Source organism: Impatiens glandulifera, chromosome 4 (genome assembly GCF_907164915.1).
Source record: "Impatiens glandulifera chromosome 4, dImpGla2.1, whole genome shotgun sequence".
NCBI classification, from domain to species: Eukaryota; Viridiplantae; Streptophyta; class Magnoliopsida; order Ericales; family Balsaminaceae; genus Impatiens; species Impatiens glandulifera.
Genome location: NC_061865.1, coordinates 26,035,100 through 26,060,236, shown reverse-complemented (window position 1 = coordinate 26,060,236; position 25,137 = coordinate 26,035,100). Strand labels below are relative to the sequence as shown.

The following is a 25,137-nucleotide window of genomic DNA, read 5'->3' as shown; positions in this document are numbered from 1 at the left end:
TTAAGGTTAAAAGTTGTTTGCAAATTTTAAACATTGTTTTGAGGAGGTACTTACGGTCGACATTGTTGCCAAGTGTAAGAACCTGCATACCCGACATTGTCTTAGAAATCTGCTATTCAATATTATTCTGTTCTTTTCTCATGAATGTATCGTAATAACAAGCAATAATATCCTCTATATATCTTCTCCCTCTTAAATTTCTACAATTCTCTATTATATCAGAATTAGATTGTATCAAACATACCTAAGCAAAAGCAATTGGCAAAGTAAACCCATTGGAGAATAAGCCGCTGAATATCCCTAACTTTCTTCAATTCACATAGAGAAAAAATATGTAAGATTTAGGGGTTTAAAGAGAGGAAAATATATGTTAGAAACAGAGTTGGTAATTCATTAAGGATTTTGATTAGGTTTCAACCATATGTTCAGGAGTAGAAGAATGTTCACAGCAACTGTGTGTGTTGCTGCTGCTGAGCAGTCTAACGGAATTGAATAGTATGTCCTTTATAACCTGATCAAAGAGAATATGATTCTTACACATAATTAAAAGATCCAAAATCACAAAACAGTTGGAAAGAGAAGAAAGACCCACCTGTGACATTAATCTTTGAATCTACTCAATCGTTATCTTTGCACTGTCCCTAGTTATTTTCGCAAGTTCATTTTCTTCCTGCAATTCAAAAAAATCGGATCAAATACCAGACAATCAAACAAGTATCTTCTGTAAACAGAAAGCATATAATATATATGTATCCACTAACCTCTTTCTTTCTTGAAGAAGAAAGAGTTATAAGAGGCCCAAATTGTGAATGTGACAAATGATTTTCAGCTTGCTCTAGCTTTTTAGCTGCATGATAATATATAACAGAAAAGTTAATCAATTAGCATTTAGAGCTTGCAACATACAACACCAATTATTAGAATATGAAAAGGCGGACATACCCAAATCAGATATTTGTCCAACTAAATAGTGTCTATTTTCCAGCAAAGGCGACGAGGAGAGAGTGTTCACCCTGTACTTATTCCATAACATATCCAAGATGTGACAGTCAAGTGATGATTTGAAATATGTTATAGCCAGTGCATATCAAGAAACAAACTCAGCAAGACATTCTGAAACATACATACATGTATGTATCAAAGATCTCTAATCTAACCGAATTTGAAAACAATCATAATATAACCTGTTTACAGTGTACGACGAAGTCTTCGATCTTGTTCAAGGGGATGGTTTGATATTTTGAAACAAGATCATCACTTGGCGGATATGTTATAAATTCCCCTATCTCAACCTTTTCAACTGAAACTGTCTTAATTGGATTAATCACTACAGCCAGAAATGGCTCCTGATGCTGCTGGTTCAGCATCTGTATTGAAACTTCGATACCAGAAAGACAGCAACCATAACTAGGGTGTGAATGATACCACCCAACTACGTTTTCTAACCTTCCTTCCTCAAGAACTAGTTATAAGAGCAAACCTCAAGGGCATGAATGTCAAGTAGAAAATGTGTGTTCAAAATCTATGACAGGTATCCACACTTCAGCCAAACAATTATATATACCCCATATACAAGGAAAAGTAAATTTGAAAATCTACAAGTTACTAAAATACAATTATTGGCATCATTTGAAAAAACACTTTCTGTATCAGATTTCTTGGAAACTGAACTTAGTCCAAGACATTCTGAAATTAGCTGGCGGTTTTTTATTTAATAAGTATTTGGATCTAATAGAAAATTATTGTCAAATCATTTCAGATACTAGAGTTTCCAAAATGTGATCCATCTGAAACTAATATTAACAAACAGAAAAAGCTTACAAGAACAAACATGTTATTGTGATTCAACTCAATGATTTAACTAATCTCATCTCTTAATGAGGAGAAGACAGAGCTGAAGATATTCTTGGTTTAGAGCATAACAACACTAAAGAGAATCTCATTAGTTTTCTTCAGTATCTCTTCAACTACCATAAAGACTATGATTTTCTTCAAGCATTAGCTATGGGATTGGAATCACCACTATCTACACCTTATGGTTTTTACTCATTGTAATCTAATTTCGATGTTGAAATAAAATTAAATAAAATAAAACCTGCTTGTTCGTTTGGGAATATTCGACCATGTACTCATAAGCGTCTTCCTGGGCATTAACCCTAGTCTCCGGGCTTTCAACGGGGAGAACGAAGGAATCCATGACTATGATGGTGTCTCCGTAAGTCTTCCCTTGCATAAGTACCATGATCTCGATGGTGCCACCGGAGCAAGAGCAGAGATCTTGACACGCTTGAAGCAGTGAGGGTCGTTATTCAATGGCTTCTTCCTGAAGATCTTGTTCTGAGCATCATCGTCGTAATTGAAGATCGAGTCTGATAAATGATTGATCGTAGAAGAATAAATTAAAGGAGATTAGATCGCGGTAGAAGAAGGATGAGAAGAGATTTAAGATCCTAGAGAGAGAAGTGAAAATGAAAGTTATTGAACAACACATCTCTTTAACCCACTCATTAGGAGTGACCCGCCCGAGTTTATGACCCGCGTATTAATTATTTTTTAATTTTTTATTTGAAAAGGTGGTCATAAATATGAAAGGTTGTAAAAACAATTTTTTGTTAGGATTTTTACCAACGCTTAATATGCGTTGGTAATTATTGGTCATTGTAAGTATATTTTGTTGTAGTGTGAATCCACCAACGGTGGTTACACGAATACTGGTATTCGCAATAAAGTCTTGACATTCGACTATATTATAGCTCACAAACAGAATTTGAAGAGGAACAAGGACTTTTTACAACATATAAAAATGTTTGTCAACCAATTATAATACTTAACTTTAATTTAAAGTTACATATTGTCCAAAACGCCAAAACAGTGGCTAAACAAGACTTATCCAGAACACAAAATTAAAGTATCATTTTATAAAAAGACCTGGCACTTCATATCTAACCTTGATGTCCATTCAAAACTCTAAGATAGGCTATAATTATTTATTAATTACATTTTTAAGGTAGGGTAGTTAGCCGACATGATCAACCCATAATGATATTAGTTTATTAGGCTAAACATGAAAGCATAAAATAAATACGTAGAAGAAATAGAAATATACCCGGAACCAAAGATTGAACACCAAAAAGTTCACACTTTTATTGATCAAACTTGAATTATATTACAAGAGAGTGATAGTGATACTAATAGAGAGAAAGAGTATAATAGAGACTAGAGGGGTCGTTTTTGCCTCCCCTGCCAAACGAAAATGAACAGCTATTTAAAGGAAAATATTTTACAAAAGTTAAAAAATGAACCGTGTCTCCCGGGATTCCCAAGATAAGTTTTTCCGCATATTGCGGATCTTGTCCCTGTCTTCCGCATATTGCGGATCTTGTTTCCCATTTAAATTTTAATCTGGCTGGATGATGATGATCCAACTTCTTTTTTCGATATTTTTTCAACCAAAGTATCTTTGATTGCTTCAAAAATGTCTTCAATTCCGACATCATTTTGAGCATCTTGTAGATAATCAGATGTCATGTTTGAATCTGATTTGTTTGATTTATTATCATCTTCGAATTTAGACATAAAGTCTTTTTTTATTTCTTCAATGTATGCAGATATCATCTTCTCTCTTGATAAGTTCTCTGACCTCATTCTGAACTTGTTTGAGATATAATTAAACGGGGATGAAGCTTCAACTACTTGTCGTTTTTCTTCATAAAGGCTTATTTGTTGGTGTAGGAGGTCCATTGTCTCATTCCCGAATTTCTCATTCGTTTCCTAATCTATTCTCATCATCTTATCCCAAAATTTATAATGAGATGATCTAAACAAACAGGGAATTCCTGTTTTGGTATAACCAAATTTGGGGATCCATTTCCAAATCCAGGGAATGGAGAATTCTCTAAAGAAGAAACATGAAGCTATTCCTTCGATATATAAATTTGCTTTTTGTGTCTTCAGAAGATGGGGGGAGATATCGCTCAATTTATCAAAGAGGACCTTTATTTCTTCTGGTAAAACCTTTGGGCTAGGACCAAAACAGTAAAACCAGTTTATGAACTAGTGGGGGATATCTCCTATATAAATATTTGCGCATACCTTGATGAACCAGGAATGTTTATATTTATTATTCTCGTAATTTAGTGCCTATGTGAAGGCATCACAGTAATCCAATTGAATTTAATTGTCGTTGTTCTATTAAATGACAATTCTATTTCTTTCATTAGGGATATTCCCCAATCTTCTAAGGATATTGTCTTTTTTATTATTATCTTACTGAAATTATAAATTTCTTTATTTGCGCCGAAGAAGTGTGATATTTTACACGATCCGCTTTGAATAAGAATTTTTTCGTAAAACATCCGGGATTTATAAGTTCTTTATGGGGTGGATGTATTATCCAAATACCTTTGCATTATTATACATGACTCATTTTTTCATCTGAGGTCTTTTTCTTCTATGATAAATATAATTTCTTTATATTCATTTCTCATAAATCCAATATTACAGGATTCTGTTTCATCATCTCGTAGTATTCTAGCGTATGTGGGATTGTCTTTTTCGCTCTTAGGATTTTGAGAGAGATCCATTGCTATTAGCTTTTGTTTTCCATATTGAGATATAATCTCTAGTGCTCTACCTCAGCCTCTACCTTTGAGAGAGGCGGGTCCCCTTCCTCTAATAGAGAAATGTTCAAGTGCGGCTTTGGAGCAGTGGTGTATAACATTTGGCAAGAACGGAATGTAAGGTATATAGAAGAAACTGCATGAGCATTGAAGAGTTATGGAAAGATATTGTATCGGATTGCAGCGCGTTCGCGGGAACGTGGAGAAAAATTCAAAGCACGGAGTAGAACTAGAATATCTGCAGGAACTAGAATTTACCATTTTTTTAACTCACTAGAATTGAAAACATTGTAATAAGATAATTCATTTACGTTTTAAGCTTTTTAGTTTTTATTCAGAATGTTACGACTTCAAAATCATTCTGGGCCTGTCTAGAATGATCTCTTAAACTCGTGGTTTTTTTCCCATTTTTCGGAATTTTTAATAAAATGACGCTAAGTTGTTTTTCCCAAAAAAAAAAGGTTCAAAACCCCTAGCGCACATTCCTGTAAATTTTAAAATTTGCGGGTCAAGAAATCAGGAAGATTATTATCTATCAATTTTTTATAAGTTATTTCAAAGTCAAATGGGGTTAAATGAGCTTGCCATCTAGCGAACATTTGTTTTGATATATCATGTTTAATGTCTTTTTAGAACATAAATTTAGTTGCATTGCAGTCTGTTAATTTAATAATTTTTTTATTATGTAAATCGTCTTGAAATTTTAAAACACATTTTACTATGGCGATTGGTGCATAATTATTTTGGGATTCTTTCCATTTTCATGAATGAAATCTGACAAGATACACTTGTTTTGTTTCTGGATTTATTTGAGTCAATATTCCTCTGAATCCTATATTAGAAGCGTCGGTCTCAATTACCTTTTCCCAATTTTGATTATTTATCATTAAACAAGGAAGTACTTTTACTTTATTTTTAATTCTTTCAATTGCATCCATGTGGTGATTTGACCACGGTTTGTGGTTTTTCTTTAGCCTATCATATAAAATTGATGTATCTTATGTTAAATTTTTATAGTATGGAGCCACATAATTGAGGTTACCTAAGAATCTTTGTAACTGTGTTTTATCAGTAACTATATTTTGGAATTTTTCTATAAATTCTATGTTTCTATTAATAATAATAATGTTTCCATTTTCAATGATATGACCTAAAAATCTTATTCTTGTTTTGAAAAGATCCATTTTTGACTTAAAAATTACTAATCCGTTCTGAGTTATTATTGTTTTAAACATATTTAAATGTTTAAAATGAGTTTCAACTGTTTTTGAATAAACTAGTATATCATAAATATAAACAATTATAAATGTGCTTTATGGATTGAAGATATTGTTCATAATTTTTTGGAATTCTGATGGAGTATTTTTTTAATCCTAATGGCATTACATTCCATTTGTAATGTCCTATAGGGACATTGAAAGATGTCTTATACCTATCAGATTTTTCTATCTGAATTTGCCAATATCCCGATTTTAAATCGAACTTAGAAAATACTAAACTATCATATGGTCTATCTAGTAAATCATTTTTATTAGGAAATGGATGCCTAATCCATTTTAATACCTTGTTGAGGGGTTTATAATTGATTACTAACCTTTGTACGCCTCTTTCAATTTCTGAATGTTTATTCACATAGAAAGTTGTACATGACCAAGTGGATTGTGATGAACTTATCAATCCTTTTTGTAATAATGTATCTATCTCCTTTTTACATAATTCTAGATATTCTGAATTCATTTGGCAAGGTCTTGCCTTTGTTGGAATATTATTTTCATTAAAAGATTCTTCATAGAGTAGTGAAACCATGTGTTTCTTTCTATCCTGGAATGCATTAGGATGTTCATTACAAATATCTATTGAAATTTGGTCTTTTAGCAGAATAATTTTTTCTTGTAATTTGGGATTTTCAATTGTTCATCTATTGTTATTAGACTTATTTCTTGTTTAAAAAAATATGTTTGGTCTTGTTTTGCTTTGATATTATCATATATACTATGTAAAATTTTAGTAAGTGGCTCAATAACAAATTCTAGAAAAATATCATGTTTTTGAAAAGTTATTGTAATACCTTTATTATCAATTATCTTAATTGGATAAATAGTGTTTAAAATTGGGGTAACAAGTATGACCTGATTTGATATATCTTTAGCAAGTATAAACTTTGAGGAATGCACTTATTATCAGTACATATATAGGCTTTTGGAAGTTTATATTGGATTTGGAGTTTATATCCACCCACATGCCACAGGGTATGGTTTGTTTTTATTAAAGTATCTAGTGGGAATTAATCCTTCTGGAATAACATTTAAATCTTCCCCGCTATCGACAAGAGCAGTAAACGACCTTGTATAATGATTATCTATTAGAAGATATATTTTTTATGTGTCATTTTTTGGATTTAACCATTTCTATTGTGGATAAGAATTTTTCTAAGAAGATGTTTTCTTCAATTTCTATTTTCTCTTTTTTATTGTCATTAGATTGATTATTTTCTTGAGGTTTATCCTCAAGCTTAGTTATTCTTGATTCTTGTATAACATTCTTTCTTTTTAATATCATAATTTTTTCTTTTTTTTCTTTGGTCTGAACTTTGTTTCTAAGTTGGTTCATCACTTCACTCATAGTATAAGATTTATTATAATTTAAATTCTTATCTTCTACCTCTTCTCCTCTAGAGGATGAAGTTTTTTCTTCAGTATTGATCTGGTCTATGATCTGCATTCTTAATTATGGATCTTTAATGACTTTTAGTAATTCAAAAGTATGATTAAAAGTTAGAACATTAACTTTCATATCTGAGAATTGAGATATGATTCTATATAATTATGATTTCTCAATATTTTGATTTTGATCTAGGTTATTAGTTTCTTTCTTAGGACGGTTAAATCCCGATCAATATGGCTCCAATTCATACTCTTCTGAGCTTAATTCAGAAATGTTTCCATTATTTAGAATATCTAGTTCAGAATTACTCCTTGTTGAATCTAAATCAAATTCTTCAGATTCTGAGTTTTGTTGAGTTTGAAAAATAACACACAAACCATAAACGGAATAGAACCGACAATGTCGGAAATGGACTTTTCTATTTAAATGGACTCTACAAATAAATAAAATAAAAATACTTAAAAAATGATATTTTTAGAATAAAACATTTTTAATAAGATTAATAATTTTATTTTTATATATCTATTTATAATATATTATTATTTAAAAGATATGAATTTTATTTTTATTTAGTAGAATAATATCATAATATTAAAATATATTTTAATAATATTTTGAGTTTTTTAAATATTATTAATAATATCTTCTCATTATTATTTATTTTACTAATTATATATATTAAAATTATTAATCATTTTAAATTTTAATATAAAATTATAATTTTAAATTATTTAATTATTTATTATTTGAAATTAAATGTTTAAGTTGAATTTGAATATTTAGTTTAAACAAATATATTTAATCATAATTTTTTTGAAGTGATTTATATGTCTAGTTTTATTTTGTAGGTGACATTTAGTGTTCGAATCTTGCTAATGCATATTTTAATAATAATAAAATTTATGTGACGAAACACCCATAACGATAATACATAACACAAAATGTAAATTTTAAAAACAAATGAACATAAAATTAATTGGATCATGTTTTTTACATTAATTTAACTAATTTTTCATATCTAACGTCATATTATTTTACTGTGTCTATTAACTAGTATTCACCTATATATACATAGATAGAAAAATTGTAGATCAAGTATTCACCTATATATACATAGATAGAAAAATTGTAGATCAAGTATAACTATTTTCCTCTAATAATTTAGAATGCACAAATTAATTAAGCCCATATGAAAATGGGTTTTAGGACATATTTGATTAAAATGCCATTAGAAATGATATTACAAACTCCATAATTAATTTTGAATACATTCAGTTACACATACGATATCAAAGAAAACATTTTTTTTATTGCACTTGTTAATACCCATTTCTTCACAATCATATTATAAGTTACTTTTTCTTCACTAATTATTAATATTTTTGGCATGCCACTTTAATATGGTTTGGTACCAGTTCCACTGAAAGCACAGTCCAACCAGACGCAATATGCTTGCAAAAACCACCTCAAAAAATGCCATTATGTAGGATCGTTGAGGAGACAATCCAGCACAAACTACACCCAACATCCATCCCTCAAAGTTGCAAAAAACGTTGAATTTTGCAGATTTTATACCATCCATCGATATCTTAGCAACTTTAGCGGATTCCATTGCACCAGATGAAGCCGCAATTATACTAGTCAGAGCTGGCCTCGTCTTATTCTCTGCATATCATCAATCCATGTTATGTAAACTCAGAGAAAACCAAGTAACAAACTTGTATTATATTTGATTTCATTACGTTCTACCAAACCAGGTGTATTAGTGTCCGGAGGATATATTAGCGTTATATGAATGTTATAAGCAATAAGTTCTTGTTGCAATACTTCCGCCATGCCTCTTAGACCGAATTTACTGGCGGAATACGCGCTGTAACCATATATGCCTACCTGTTAAAAGTTTCAGGTTCAGCTAATTAAACTCACAAGGAGAAATATGAGTTAGTATTAATAGAATTAGCGACAATTTCTTATTAAAATTTCATCTTATCAAAGAGAAGAATAACTAAACAAACACTAGAAATTAATCATACAAAGTTAAACTACCTGACCAGCTTGTGAGGACATAATTGCAATTGAGACTGGTCTTTTGTCCCTTCGAGCTTTCATTCCAGGCAAAGCTGCCTTGATAAGATGAAATGTACCGATCAAATTAACATCAATAATGAACTTAACCTCTTCTAAATCCTGATTCACCAATTCTCGCGCCACAAAAAAACCTTGGTTGCAAATGAGCACGTCGATAGGTCCAGCCTCGTCTATGGCTTTCCTCACAGACTCCATATCGCGAACGTCGGCACTGAAGATGGAGACGTCGATACCAGTGGCTAGACGGATTGAATCCTTGGCGTCTTCTAGCTTTTTTTGGTTGCGAGCTAGAATGGAGACTCGCGCCCCTTCTATGGCGGCTCGTTTGGCCAGCTCGAGGCCAATGCCGCTAGATCCTCCTGTGATGAATACATGGCGACCCTTGATTGGGACCTTCATTGGGTGGGGACGGACGATTAGAGATAGGAAGAAGATGAGGGAAAGGGGGAGAAGGAGGATAAGAGAAAATGACACCAACATTAATGCGTCTTCCATGATGAATTCTGCTATAAATAATAAGGAAGAATAGTATATTTATATTCATTAATTTAACTGTTAAATTTTTTTTCCAGCTCTATCGACATTATTATTATTGCTATTTTTATCAACATATATAGTATTAGTTGGTAACAGACTTATTGGCATTACTCATTATTTAATAATATATTTAATATTTTAACTTATTAATTTTATTTTAAATTAATAAATAATAAAATATTTTAATATATATATATATATTTTAATATTAAAAATTCTAATTTATATAAAAATAAAATATTATTTTAAATAATAAAATTTTACTTACCCTCAACTTAAAAATAATATTTAATCTCTTAAAAACTAATTTTATCACCTCTACTACCAAGTTAAAATAAATAAAAAAATATATTATATTAAATAATAAAATTGTAAGCCTCCGAAAAACTCGGTGGATCTAAGTGTTTGCCTTGTTTGGATTAAAGAATTAATAAAAAATAATTAATTATAATATATTCTAAGATTTAACATCAAATTTAATAATTTATTTTTTCTTGAATATTAAAAAGAGAGTTCGCTTAATAAAAATCAAGAATGTTTTACATGTATAAACGTAATTTTATCAGAGATTTTGGTTGGGTTCGATATTTGATGATACACGCAAAAATGTTTTTTCGCAATATATCTTCCGTACTCGTTACAGAACGGTCTCTATTTCCAAAAAAAAAATATAGAAAAACTAGATAAACTTTTTGAAAGTTGATAAAAAAAAAATGTGAGTTTTTGATAAAATTTTAGATGATTCTATACAATTTGGTTAATAAAAGTTTTTTTCTTTTTGTAAACAGTTTATTTCCATAATATTTTAGCAAAGTTATAAAAATATGAAAGTTATGTAATATAGAAAAAACTAGATTTATACCAAAGCTTGTTAGTTGATGAAGTGGATGGGTGGGTGATCATTAAATTTAAATAAATAATTTGCTTTTATGTTATATTCATAAACATAACTAAACTTGAAGAAACATTTATTCACATTATAGTTTGCTTCTTGGCAACCATTAACAAATGGATTCGTAACATTACTAAATTTTTTCATCTATATTTAAACTATCATAGCAAACTTGTATTACAAAAATTAATTAAATAAGTTACACAAACATCGATATTTTATATTATAATTTTAAAAAATATTTTTTGATGAAATTAATAATCATGATTAAATGTTTCAAAAATCATTCAATAAATATTCAATTAAATTGATAAGTATTTAAAAAAAATTAAATTGATAAATATTATATGATAAAGTAAATATTATTTACATAAAAAAAAAAAATCACATAATTAAATTATTATAATAAGACGGAAAATATATACAATTAAATTAAAACTATATTATTTTATTGTATAAGGTAAATATGTCAAAATTTTATAATACATAAACAATTATTTTATATCATTTTGAATACATTTATAATATAATTCTATATTATTCTAAATGATCCTTTAAAATTAACATTCAAAAAAGAGTAAAACAAACAAAAACATCAATAATTAATAATAATAATAATAATAATAATAATAATAATAATAAAACTGGAAGAAAAAAAATAGTAAAATGGATAGAAAATGATAGGTACATATATGAAAGTTATATGGTTCTCCTTAACAAGTTAATCATGTCAATTTATACTAGATTGATATTATAACACACTAGCAGCACACTCTCAATTGAATAATTCACTCGTTCCTCAAATTTGGACTCACATATACCATCACATCTTATTTGTGGCACGTATATAGAGTCTCTTTCAAGGATTACATTATTAATACACTATCAATTCCAATCAACATTTACCTCTCAAATTTTATCTCACATATACCCACATATCAAGAATTCCATCAAATTTGGACTTAGATATACCATCATATCAAAGATGTCTTATTAACATCACTTTTAATTTGAACCATCGTTCTCTTAATCCCTCAAATTTGCACCCACTTATATCACAATGATTGTCATTTTAATATTTATAATACCCCTTCTAAAATCCACACCAGCTTGGAATCGAACCATGGTCTTAGTTTGAAATATGAACATTTAACTACTAAACCACTTTTGATTGTTAAATTCAATTAATAATATTATGTATGTATATATATTTTTTATATAAGTTTTTGATCCTCTATTTAATCCATAATCTTTATCACTAAAAACACATTAATTAAATTAGAATGTTATGGATGTGAAATGATATATCATTTACTTCATAGAAAACATAGTTTATGTCTTAAAAAAACACCTCTTCTAGAAGTTTAAGAATATCATTATTAATACTCACTCTCTTAATTTGAACTATCATTCCCTCTTCCCTCAAATTTGGACTCACATATACCATCATATCTTATTCGCACCCACATATACATGTATTCTCCTTCAAAGATTACATTATTAACACACTCTCTCAATTTGAACTAACATTTCTTTATCCCTTAAATTCGGACTCACATATATAAAAAGATGTATTATCACTCTCAATTCGAACCACCATTCTCTTATCTCTTAGATTCAAACTCACAGGTACTATCATATCAAAAATGCATTAACATCACTATGAATATGAACCCTCAAATCACACCCAACCTTATCCCTTAATTCAAACTCACATATATCATTATATCATAGATGCATTATCACTCTCAATTAGAACCATCATTCCCTTATTCCTTAAATTCGAAATTGGAGGAGCAAAAATCAATACATTGTCACACACATGAGAGAAAAGCTCTGAAGATTTAAAAGGAAGTGCGATCGGCACAGGCGACATGGCGTGATTAACACAGCGACACGATAGACACAGACGGCACGACACGATCAGCACAAGCCACACGAATTAGTCTTGCGACGTAAGTCATCAAATCAGTGTCGGAATCACCATTGATTAAAGGAAGCGCGATTGACACAAGCGACACATCACGATCGGCACGGGCGGCACAATAGAAACAGTCGACACATCACGATCGATACTAGCGACACAATATAGTCTTGCGTCGTAAGTTAGCTATTAAGTGTTGCTAGTCTAGGGTTTATTTTCATTTGTAAGTGTCGCTGAAATTTTCTCTCGATTATAGTTAATCTGTGATCATCTCTTAGAGTTTCTACAACTATCCTATTTTTTTATTCTGTTTCTGTCATTACGGGAAAGGGGAAGAACAAAAATAATAAATTTTAAAAAGTGAAAGAGTTCATTTTGGAAGAAATTAAGAATGTTGCAGGAATAGAGATTGAGAGAATAGTTGATGAAGTTAACCAAGAAAAGAAGGAGGAAAACAATGTTAAATCAACCGATCCTACATAAATTTCTGTTGAAATGAATGCATGAAAATAGGGCAACAAATAGGGAGTATGGAAGGTTAGTTATAACGAAAGTGCCAACCTATTTGGTCTTAAAAATTAGATTAGCAAACTTTTAATACATGCTAGGAAGGGAGAAATCACAATGAGTAAAGAGAAAACTCAGAAAATAACAATCTAACTCAATATTCATTATCTTCAAGACTGTAATTTTTGAAAAAGCCGAATATGAGAAAATAGTTAAATGGTTAGTTGATGTAATGAAGGAGCTGATGAAGGCTCCTAAATCCAAGACATACACTATTATGAATAATTCAACATGAAAAGTCAACGAGGTATGGAAGAATAAAGCAGAATTTTTTTTTGAAGAACATGCCTACAAAGGAAAAGTCTACTTGAGGGATCTCCAAACAAAGGTAGAGACACTCAACTCTCATTTTGAATTCAAACTGCCTTCGAAAGTAGAGGAGAAATGTATTGAAAACTTGGAGTTTGTGGTGGTTGGAAACTTCATTGGGATAATATAATATCATTCCCAATTACAAAAGACTCTAATTAAACACTAAGGAGAAAAGGGGCTTGAAAAAAGTTTATGCAAACATAAATGACATTTACTTCATACAGTTCAAAAATGGCTCAAATCTGAAAGCAATCCTAGTGAAAAGGCATACTTACATATGCTCAAATTGCATGAAGATGAAAAAGTGGTCAGAAGAGATCAATCTACATAGTAGACCAAAGAAAATGGCCCAGATTTGGTTAAAGCACTGGAACATTCTAACCCATACGTATAATGCTAAATTAATTAGTCATTTTACAAGTATAATTGGGAAACCATTATATATGAACCCAATAACTGAAGGGGAAGAGCACTTGTCATTTGATAGAATTAACATTGAAGTGCATCATAAGAGTGTCATGCCAATGAAAATGGCAGTCGTTGACAAGAAAGGAAAGCACAATGTCATGGAAATCTCTTATGAATGGAAACCAATGAGGTGTGCTTTCTGTAACACTTTTTTACACAATAAATGTGATAAATCTAAAGAAGAAGAGAAGAAAAAACTGAAAAGTCAGGAAGTAGAAAAGAAAAGGAAGTATATAAATGAGGCTAAACTCAAAGATCAAACAATTGTAGAAGAAAGTAAGAAGGATTATGGTAAAAGGAAAGTAATGAAGGAAAGAAAGTAAATAAAATCAAGGTGAAGAGGAAAAGGAAATTTGCTATAATGCGAAAGATCGGGATAGAAATAGAAGATGAACCTCAAGTTGTTGAGGAAAACTCAAGAGAAAGACACCTAGAATTTCAAAGCTGAAACAGAAAATTCTAATGCCGATAAAGAAGATTCCAAAACCGATGTGCAGTTTGAAGTAGAAGCCGAATATGAGGAAGACATGAACATAGATATTCAAGTTGAAAATAACAAAGGTAAAGTTCTGAAATTCTAAAAAACAATTCTTTCTATCAAACCAGAACGAGCTCATACAAAGAGATAATTTTAAATGAGAAACAACAATACTCATCATCCTTTAAATACAATCTCTTTTCATCGTCAGAGTAAGGAGAAGAGGAAGGGGAAGGGGAAGAAGACCTATAAATGAAAATGAATAGAATGCAAAAATGCGAGGCTGAGATGATTAGGTTTGAATGTTGTATTTTATATTTATAATCTCTGCTTTTTTATTAGAATGTATGAATGTTGTTAATCAATTTTTTAGGGTCTTTTGATTCTCATCTTTAATCATAGTTAGGGTTTGTCTAATTTGATTTATGACCCTCCCACTTTTGGGATTTTAATGAAATAGTTATAACCGTTTTCCAAAAAAAATCGAACTCACATATACCATTTATATCGAACCACAATTCTCTTAATCCCTTAAATGAAGACTCACATATACCTCCATTATTATCATTTTAATCTTTATAATATGCCCTCTAAAATATGCACGAGCTAAGACTCGAACCCTGGTCTTAAGTTGATAGGATCGGCGTAATCGATAGAGACGGGGTCTGACTATTGATGACGACTTCGGATAAATGATTTTATAGAAATCCTGTTAGGGATTTAAATCACTTTTTCTTCTTCACAAACCCTTACAAACTCTTGAACGATTCAAGTGCGGAAACGTTTTCTCAGGTTTGAATTTAAGAACCAAAGAATGAGAAGATGACAGAATGTAAATGACACAGTAGTTTGTTAATGGATCTTCGGAGAAAAACTCTCCTACGTCACCCCTTCTTCCAACCACCGGAAGGATTCACTATATGTTTCTTAGAATCAAATACAGTTGCACGGCTAGCTCACTGTTGAACAGAACAGACTCTGTTCAACTTACAGTATATTGAAGAATATCACTTAGCTAGACAATACTTTGATTCTAACACTCTTTAGATGTACACATAGTAAAATCAAGAAAGCAGTTCGTTCGTGTATCAGCTTGTATGTTCACGTATGTTCTTATCGATCGATCGATCATCCGTTGTCCTTGAGAATTTTTAAATAGAGAGATGGCACCAACGGTCGAATCTTCTATAATGACACGTGGAAAACTTCCATTGGAACGCCTCCATAGTACACGTGTACAACAGACTCTGAACACCAGGATCGTGGCCGTACCAATCTGGTAGTGCGCCAAATATTCTTCTAAGATGTTCCTTCAAGAAACAAGTAGTGGGAAGAATATTTGCTTATGTGGCATTAGATAATTGGTTGTAATTGGCTGTCGTATTGCTCTGCACGGAATAGTGGAGCAGGAGTAGCATACAACTAGTTGATCGTGGGTAGACGAATGATAGTTTCAAGCAACTCATTAAGCATGACATTAGACGTTTTTCACTTAGACTGACAAGTCTAATGAAATTAGACGCCCACGTCTAATAGCAGGATCCATTAGACCACATGGACTAATGGGATTAGACGATACGTCTAATTACGGTTCCCTTCAGACTAATCTGAAGGAGTTAGACTGCACGTCTAACTCTCATCTGTTAGACGACATGTCTAACTACGCATCCCTTCAGACTAATCTAAAGGAGTTAGACTGCACGTCCAACTCTAATCTCTTAGACGACACGTCTAACTACGCATCCCTTCAGGCTAATTTGAAGGAGTTAGACTGCACGTCTAACTCTCATCTGTTAGACGACATGTCTAACTACGATTCCCTTCAGACTAATCTGAAGGAGTTAGACTGCACGTCTAACTCTCATCTGTTAGACTGCACGTCTAACTCTCATCTGTTAGACTGCACGTCTAACTACGTATCTATTAGATTGCACGTCTAACTACGTATCTGTTAGAATGCATGTCTAACTACGTATCTATTAGACTACACGTCTATCTACGTATCTGTTAGACTACACGTCTAACTACGTATCCATTAGACTGCACGTCTAACTACACTACGTATCCGTTAGACTGCACGTCTAACTACACTACGTATCCGTTAGACTACACGTCTAACTACATATCTGTTAGACTATACGTCTAACTACGTATCTATTAGACTACACGTATAACTATGTATATGTTAGACTACACGTCTAACTACGCATCCGTTAGACTCCACGTCTAACTACGTATCTGTTAGACTGCACATCTAACTACATATCTGTTAGACTACACGACTAATTACGTATCTATTAGACTGCACGTCTAACTACGTATATTTTAGACTACACGTCTAACTACACATTCGTTAGACTGCACGTCTAACTACGTATCCGTTAGACTGCACGTCTAACTACGTATTCGTTAAACTACATGTCTAACTACGTATCCGTTAGACTGCACGTCTAACTACGCATTCGTTAGACTGCACGTCTAACTACGCATCCATTAGATTGCACGTCTAACTACGCATCCGTTAGACTGCACGTCTAACTACGCATCCGTTACACTGCACGTCTAACTACGCATCCGTTAGACTGCACGTCTAACTACGCATCTGTTAGACTGCACGTCTAACTACGCATCCGTTACACTGCACGTCTAACTACGCATCCGTTAGACTGCACGTCTAACTCAATGCGTCTTATAGCCAATAAGTCTAATTAACCTCATTTAGACTTAGTATGATATAACATGCTTTCGATACATCTGTACCAAAAACAATTAGACGGATTTAAGTTTTATACCAACTCATCATCAAAATTTCATTAGTCAAAGTACTTTGACCCTTAATCAAAATAATTTGACCCAACATAAGTTTAAAAAGTGAACAATTTAATTACTGGACCAGTTAAATTTAATTTATAATTTTGTGTATATATAAATAAGTTCTAGATCATATAGTTAATCTTTATCACTAAAAACACCTTAATTACGTTAGAATGTTTTTGATGTAAAAAAATATTTCATTTACTTCTTACAACACATAATTTTAGGTAATTAGCTTGTATATATAATCATTAAAATATGTCGAAACAATTTTTTATTTATACTTCATGTTAATGATATATATTCTTTTAATTTTTTTAAATATAATTTTTTATTTTATAATTCAATTATACCTAAAATAGCTGAACATACAATTGAATTGTGTTTAAACGTTTCCAAAACATCTAATATTTCATAATCACTTCATCAATCAAACCTAAAAAAATCGCTCAAAAAAATCATCAATCAATTTATCAATCAAAATCGTTTTATTTTAAATTATTATTTTTGTTAAATATTAACACCCTTAAATATTTTCATTAAATAACCAATAATCAAATAAAATTATTTAAATAACTTAATAAAAACTCGTTATCAAACTTTATTAAAAAGAAGAGAGACAATTTTGATAATTAATTAGAGTTAGAGAAAATGAGTTTATGACATCATAAGTTTTTATGTATGTTTATTAAATAAAATTATTGTTTAAAATTATTTTATTTAAATTTATCATTGATTTTAATAATTATAAATAAATTATATATATAAATGGTTAAAAAAATAATATAAAAGTCTCTATTTTTAAGAATGTGGGACCTATCGTCTTTACTTGAACGGTAAGGGATGATAGATATAAATGAGCTACAATTCATCACTTGCAAATAAATATATAAAATTTATAGATAAATATGGTATTATTCTATAATAATAATAATAGGAAGAGTTGTTCATAAATAAGGAAAGAATTTTATTTTGGTCACTCAACTTACATAAGAAGATGGTTTACCTACAAAAACTCAACAAAAAAATTAGCCAAAATATGTATACAAATTCGAGTCACGTTGTCCCGGCCCACGTTCCGAAATGAACGTTTTGAGATTTTTTTTTTCTCACTTCTACCCACGTGCGTTTCAGGCCCCAAATTTAAGGTTTTTAAAATATTTCCCCAAATTTAAGGTTTTTAAAATATTTTTAATTTTCCAGTCTCCTACCCACAGACATTTCAAAACATTTTTAAAATTTTATCTCCCCAACCCGCATGACATGTTTAAAATTTTTGAGTTTATTATTTTTCAATATATAATATATTACATATATTACATTTTGCTCCTTAAATTAGGAATACTTCCTAAACCACTAAAACATACCAGATTAATATAAAAATAATTATTTTTAAAAACTTAATCCTTCAACAATATATCATCAATTAAATAAATTAATACTTTTTAATAATATAACTTATTTTCATAAAATAATTAGTTAATTTATTTAAATTTATAAATTAATAATTTAAATAAAATATTTATAATCATTATTTTAATTTTTTCAATATATTTATATTTTAGTAGAAGTTGTTAGCTTCAAGGTTCCAGAGTCCAGACCCACCTAGCTCTTTCCAAACTACTATATTTAATATTAGATTTGTTAAATAAAAGCTTGTAGCTGGTTCATACAAAATGTTCAATTTGAAGACACTTATTATTTATATATTCAATAATGTATTTTTTTTCTTTTGAGAAAATAAATAATGTAAATTTACAAATTATTGAACTCGATAAAAAAAAAGTTAAAGTCAAATTTGTTCATATTCAACTTTAATTATTGATTGGAACATATAATATATAAAGTTCATATCTTTCTTTATCATTATAGATTTTATATAAATATGAAATAATAAGATGAGAATTTAGTTATTTATTAAATTAATGTAAAATATTTTAAATAATATATAATTATTAAAATAATTTATTAATAAATTTAAAATAACTAATATAAATATTTTATTTTAGTAATTTAAAAATGAATAATTTTAAAAATATAAATTATATTATTGAAAAACGATATTATAAAAAATAACTTAATATAAGTTTATGTAGGTTAAAAGTTTCAATAATAATGAAACCAAATCTTCTGTTAATTGTATATATATCTAAAACTCAGATTTATTAAATTAAGTAGTGTGTTGAAAGAAGAGAGGTGTCTATGTAATTATATTTTATATAAATATATTAAAATTTATATTTGATATATTTAAATTAATTTATATGAATTATTTTATAATTTATATAATTATATATTAAATATATATATATATATAATAACATATTTAAAATTTTTTGTGTAAAATATTTAAAATTTATTATAAGATATTTAACTGAATTTATTTTAATTATTTTATATAATTATATTATATATATATATATATATATATATATATATATATATATATATATATATATATAGGGGTGGGGAAAATTAACTTTTAAAGGTAAAGTATGATACCGATAACGTAATTATTGGTACGGTAAATGTATGAGATTTTTAAAATTTTGGTATATCGAGATATACAAAATACTGAAATAGTATTTATAAGTTAATATATATATATAAAATATATATAATACGAAAATAATTAAATAGATTTGAAATTAATTTAATTATAGAAATATAATTTTTGAATAATATCAAAATATAATTATACTGAAATATTATTCAATATATACAATCTCTACCTTATCGATGACATTGATTTTTTTAAAATTAATATATTTTTTTGGCATCAAAGGTATAATACCGATACCGTACTGAAAATAAGGTATACCGAAATTAAGGTAAGGTAATGTATGCATTTTTTGTATACCGAAATTAAGGTATATCGAAACAAAGTATACCGAAATCAAGGTAAGGTAAATGTATGCATCTTTTGCATACCGAAATTTTAGGTAAGTTATAAGGTATGAATAAAAGATTAAGGTATACCGTATCGACCCACCCTATATATATAAAACAACATATTCAAACATTTATGTAAGATATTTAAATGAATGGGTAAAACAATTTTTTTTTGTAAGATATTTAAATAAATTTATTATAATTATTTTATATTTTATATAATTATATATTAAATATTTATAAACGTTCATATAAAACCACCAACACATTTATGTAAAAAACATTTATACGTTAATATAAAAACATTTATGTTTTCAATTAAGCTCTGGAAGAGAATAAAGAAAAGATGAAACAAGCGCTACCTGGTGAAACTTGTTTCACTAGGTATTTACAGCACTCAAAGAGTTTAATTATTTTATATTTTATATAATTATATATTAAATATATATAAACGTTTATGTAAAATCACTAACACATTTATGTAAAAACATTTATACGTTTATGTAAAAGCATTTATGCCTTCATATAAGCCCTGCAAGAGAATAAAAACAAGATGAAATAAGTGCTACCTAATGAGACTTGTTTCACTAGGTATTACAACACTCAAATGAGTGAAACAAGCGCTACCTGATGATGTTAATTCATTAGTTATTTACAGTGCTCAAAGGAGGGAAACAAGCGCTACCTGATGATGTTTGCTTCACTAGGTATTTACAACGCTCAAATGAGTTAAACAAGCGTTATCTGATGAGACTTGCTTTACTAAGTATTTACAGCGCTGATAGGAGTGAATCAAGCACTACCTAATGAAGCAAACTTCACTAAGTATTTATATTAATTAATCATTAATTTGTGCTTTCTTCACTTTTATTTACATTGTTATTAAAATTGAAGTTAGGTTCGCTGAAGTAATAATTTAAATAAGTAGAAATTTTTTTGTTGCACACCCACTATTTACTTTCTCTCTCATTGAATTTTCAAACACTAGCACAAATCTTCTTCGGGGGCGGGGGGGCGTCGAAGGTTCTTTGTGCTTTTTGGGATGATGCTAATGTAACATTGAATCCTTGATAAGTGTAGTGATTTGTTGTTATACATCTGCGATTTTTCTATTAGAAATCGTCCGTCGAGTTTTGTCTTCTTTTTACAGATTCGGGTTAACTAGATCTGCAAGAGAGTGTTCATCTTCTTTTCTGATTTTAATCGTCTTCTTAAAGTGTACGGATGAAGCCTTAGATTTATTTCTTCTTTCAAACATATTTGAAATTGAACTTTTAATGTATCTATTATCTCTATTTTTTTTTTTTATAGCAAATTCATCTACAACAGATTTGAATCTCAAGTGTTGTTTGTATATAGTTTGAATAACCAAAGTTATATAAAACATAATGATTTGTTATGATTATGAAGAAGTGGAGATTTTTTTTTTATCATAAAGAATTAAAGAATATTAATATGTTATAAAAAATAAATAAAATGTATTTTAGTATTTTGATTAATGAATTTAATAATGTGATGGAGGAGAAGAGAGTGAAATGATGTTTATTTGGTTGAGATTATTTAAATTATGTCAACCAAACAATCCTACTACCAACCATTTTTTCTAACTAAAAAATAAATATTTTCCAAAATGAACGGTACAATATCGATATAGTAACGAAATCTCGGTATAACACAAACATTCGGTATTATTGATATGTTACTTGTATCCTACCGAGATTTTGATATACAAAAAATTCGGTATGTATACCATAATGAACCCGCCTAGACTGATACAATAGAGTGAGATTTAGTCATGAACAACCCTAAACCCTAACGTTATGAAATCTCAACCCTAAACCCTAAAGTTATGAAATCTCATTATAGTTTATAATAGTTGGATTTTTTCACTAGTTGAATGCATTCCACTTTCAAACAACATATAAGAATCCATGAATATATATAAGTTCAATATTCTTGACTATTTGACAAGAATATTTTTTCCACAACATAGACTTGTTTATATTTGCTGTTGGTGGGAAACCATTCTGCATTTTCTATTATTCTACAATAAATTCAAATAAACACAGGGTTAATGGGTGTACAGTCGGTGCTTACCATTCAGTTCACTTGATTATTAAAATTGAACCTAGATCATATATAGTATGATATGTCACTTCATATTTAAAAAATATATTTTATCCGTCTGGTCAACGTGAGTCAAATTATGATCAACCGTTCCAAAATTAACCAACATGGTGATGACGTCATCACATCGCCATCACCTTAAATCAACCGCGTATTAAGAAATTCCCAATTGACGTTCTTCATTTTGGTTAAATATGGCTAAAGGAAAATTATGATTCTACACCAATTTCAAAAAATCACCCATGTCGCAATATTTAATTCATTTAGATGATTTTAGATGTTTTAGAAAGCTCGGAGAGTCCTCTATAAAACCTGTCAGTCCGATTTTGGAATTCAGCCTTCAAACTCCATGGACTTTTGAAACAAGACAATGTTCCCAAAGTCGAACCGAATACAACATACCATTGGTTAAAATCCATAACTTGACCTACAACGCTTCAAAAGGGATTTCTACCTGTGTGTGTAGAGCTGAGACACGATCTGATGGAATGGTACATGTCTTATGCCATCATTGGATGTCTAAGCGGTCTTCCACATCCTTACAAGGTGATGCAAGTGCACTAGCTTACTATAGGGAAAACTAATGCTATGTGACACTTTGAAAATCCATAAGTTTACTTGTACTAAATCATTTGGGAAAATGAGCTATCACTCAAAAGGCCTTTGAGTCAGCTTTCCAATGATATTAAGAAGCAACCATAGTTCGACCTCAACCTACCGCAAAGTCTCCCGTAAGATAATTTGTTAAATTCGGGATCATCGACGTTCCATAAAAAAATGCATTGACTTGTGACATATTTTGACTTTGGTACACAACACCAAAGTTATAATTGACATTCACACCTTCCAACGAGCTTAAAATCAACCCTTGGCATGTCTTGAGTCGTCTAGGAGACCTCGACAAAGTTTTTGTCTAAATGAAGTACTTGAAGACAAAATTGAAAAGAGTATAGACTTTGAAAATTTGTAACTCAATTCATACTCAACGAAAAAGGCCGATTTGAGTTGGAAACTGAAGCTTGGTGAGTTGGCTATCAAACCAACTTGTCTAGAACTCGATCGCCCGAGACATGATCCATTTGACTCAAGGAGTCAATAACCGTCTAAGAAGGGAAAATCCCCAAATTAACCTTTGCCATTTTGATATTTAAGGGGATTCCTTCACATTTGAAGGAGGCTATTTTTTTAGTTAAAAATAAATTGAGAGAAATTATATTAGAGGGCTTCTACACTTGGAAAGAGCTTCGAGAGACTAGTTATCAAAGATGGATTGCGCTTCGCCAACCAGTTTGTTTTTGTTTCTCTAGAGTCTTCTACAAGCAACCAATGATCGTTCATTAGCGCATAGATTTATCTTTCTCCTAAGGTAAGATGTCTCTAATTTGTAAGGTTCATAGGTTATGTTGGAATTATTACCAATATTTGGGTACATATATTATTTAGTAATTGTGTATTAGTTGTTATCATATAAAAAATAAAGCCCAATTAAAGTGATCTATTAAAGTATAAAAATTTTGGGGCATATTTAGACATCTATAATAAATATGGGGATATATTTGTGTAGAAGCTGAAATACCATTTATTATTTTGTTGATGAGCCGAATAATAAATGGGTATATTAGGGCTAGGTCCCCAATCCATATAGATAGCATACCTATTATGTTTCTCTCACGAAAGAGGTTTATGTTCATTTCTCAAGAATGACTATCGATATAGGGTTGGAAGACTTAAACCCAACCCACATCAAACATTCCGATCTAAGTCCAGATCCAGAATAAGAAGATCCATGACCAAGAAGAAGAGAATAACGAAGAACGACTTAATGAACCGTTCTTTATTCAAGATTAAGGTACGTTTTCACAACTTATGTTTATCTCAATATATCGACATAATGATTATAGATTTAAAAAATAAAGATATAGATTAAAAATTATAACAAGTGGTATCAGAGCCCTTCTCTATGTAGATCTATTGAGATATAGGCTTATAAGAATTTTTATGAATATGAGTAGAATTTTTTTTATATGTTCTTCATATAATTTGGCTTGAACGGATAATGATAGAATGAATTAATGAATTAGTAATAACAATATGTTGGGTTAAGATTTTTAATGATGAAGTATGTTTAAATCATGAACTCACCTGGTTTTACTAATTTAGTTTAAATAATTAAAAAGGGAGAAATTATTGGGTTAAGATTTTTAATGATGAAGTATGTTTAAATCATGAACTCACTTGGTTTTGATAATTTAGCTTAAATAATCAAAAAGGGAGAAATTGTTGGATTAAGATTTTTAATTGATTTAAAATAATTTAACAATTTTGATTTCGATGATTGATGAAATGGTTTTTGATAATAAATGGATAAAACTAAGTTCAATAATTGTTAGTCATATCAAATATATAAATATATATTTAAATACCAACATCTTAAGTGGTGTAGTAGTAAGTATGATTCCATGTCACATGGGTGACCTGGGTTTGAATCTCACTAGGTGCAAAATTAATAATTGTATTTTTGTTCATTTTCAGGCACAACTCAAAGTCAACGCGTGCGAGCAAACGTCTCAAAGTCAATGCGTAGTTAGACGAGGGCATACAAGGGCGTCTAACTTGAGCAGATGACGTCTAAGCGTAGTTAGACAAGGGCGTCTAAGATGATCAGATGAGGCGTCTAAGCAAATGGACGGTTAAGATGATCAGATGGGCGTTTGAAGAAAGATATATTATCTAAGATAAGAAGATGACATCTGAA

General features: G+C 29.9%; 1 protein-coding gene and 1 pseudogene across 1 annotated transcript; both read right to left on the bottom strand.

Annotated features, from left to right (window-relative positions):
• Nucleotides 1-404: 404 nt before the first annotated feature.
• Nucleotides 405-2,394, bottom strand: LOC124934998 (annotated as a pseudogene).
• A 6,067-nt stretch (nucleotides 2,395-8,461) lies between these two features.
• On the bottom strand, nucleotides 8,462-9,882 carry LOC124936445 (3-dehydrosphinganine reductase TSC10A-like). Its single transcript, XM_047476942.1, has 3 exons — nucleotides 9,330-9,882; nucleotides 9,026-9,173; nucleotides 8,462-8,948 (listed from the first exon to the last, which is right to left on the bottom strand). The coding sequence occupies exons 1-3, from the start codon at nucleotides 9,864-9,866 to the stop codon at nucleotides 8,650-8,652; spliced, it is 984 nt and encodes a 327-aa protein (XP_047332898.1). The 5' UTR covers nucleotides 9,867-9,882; the 3' UTR covers nucleotides 8,462-8,649.
• Nucleotides 9,883-25,137: the final 15,255 nt, after the last annotated feature.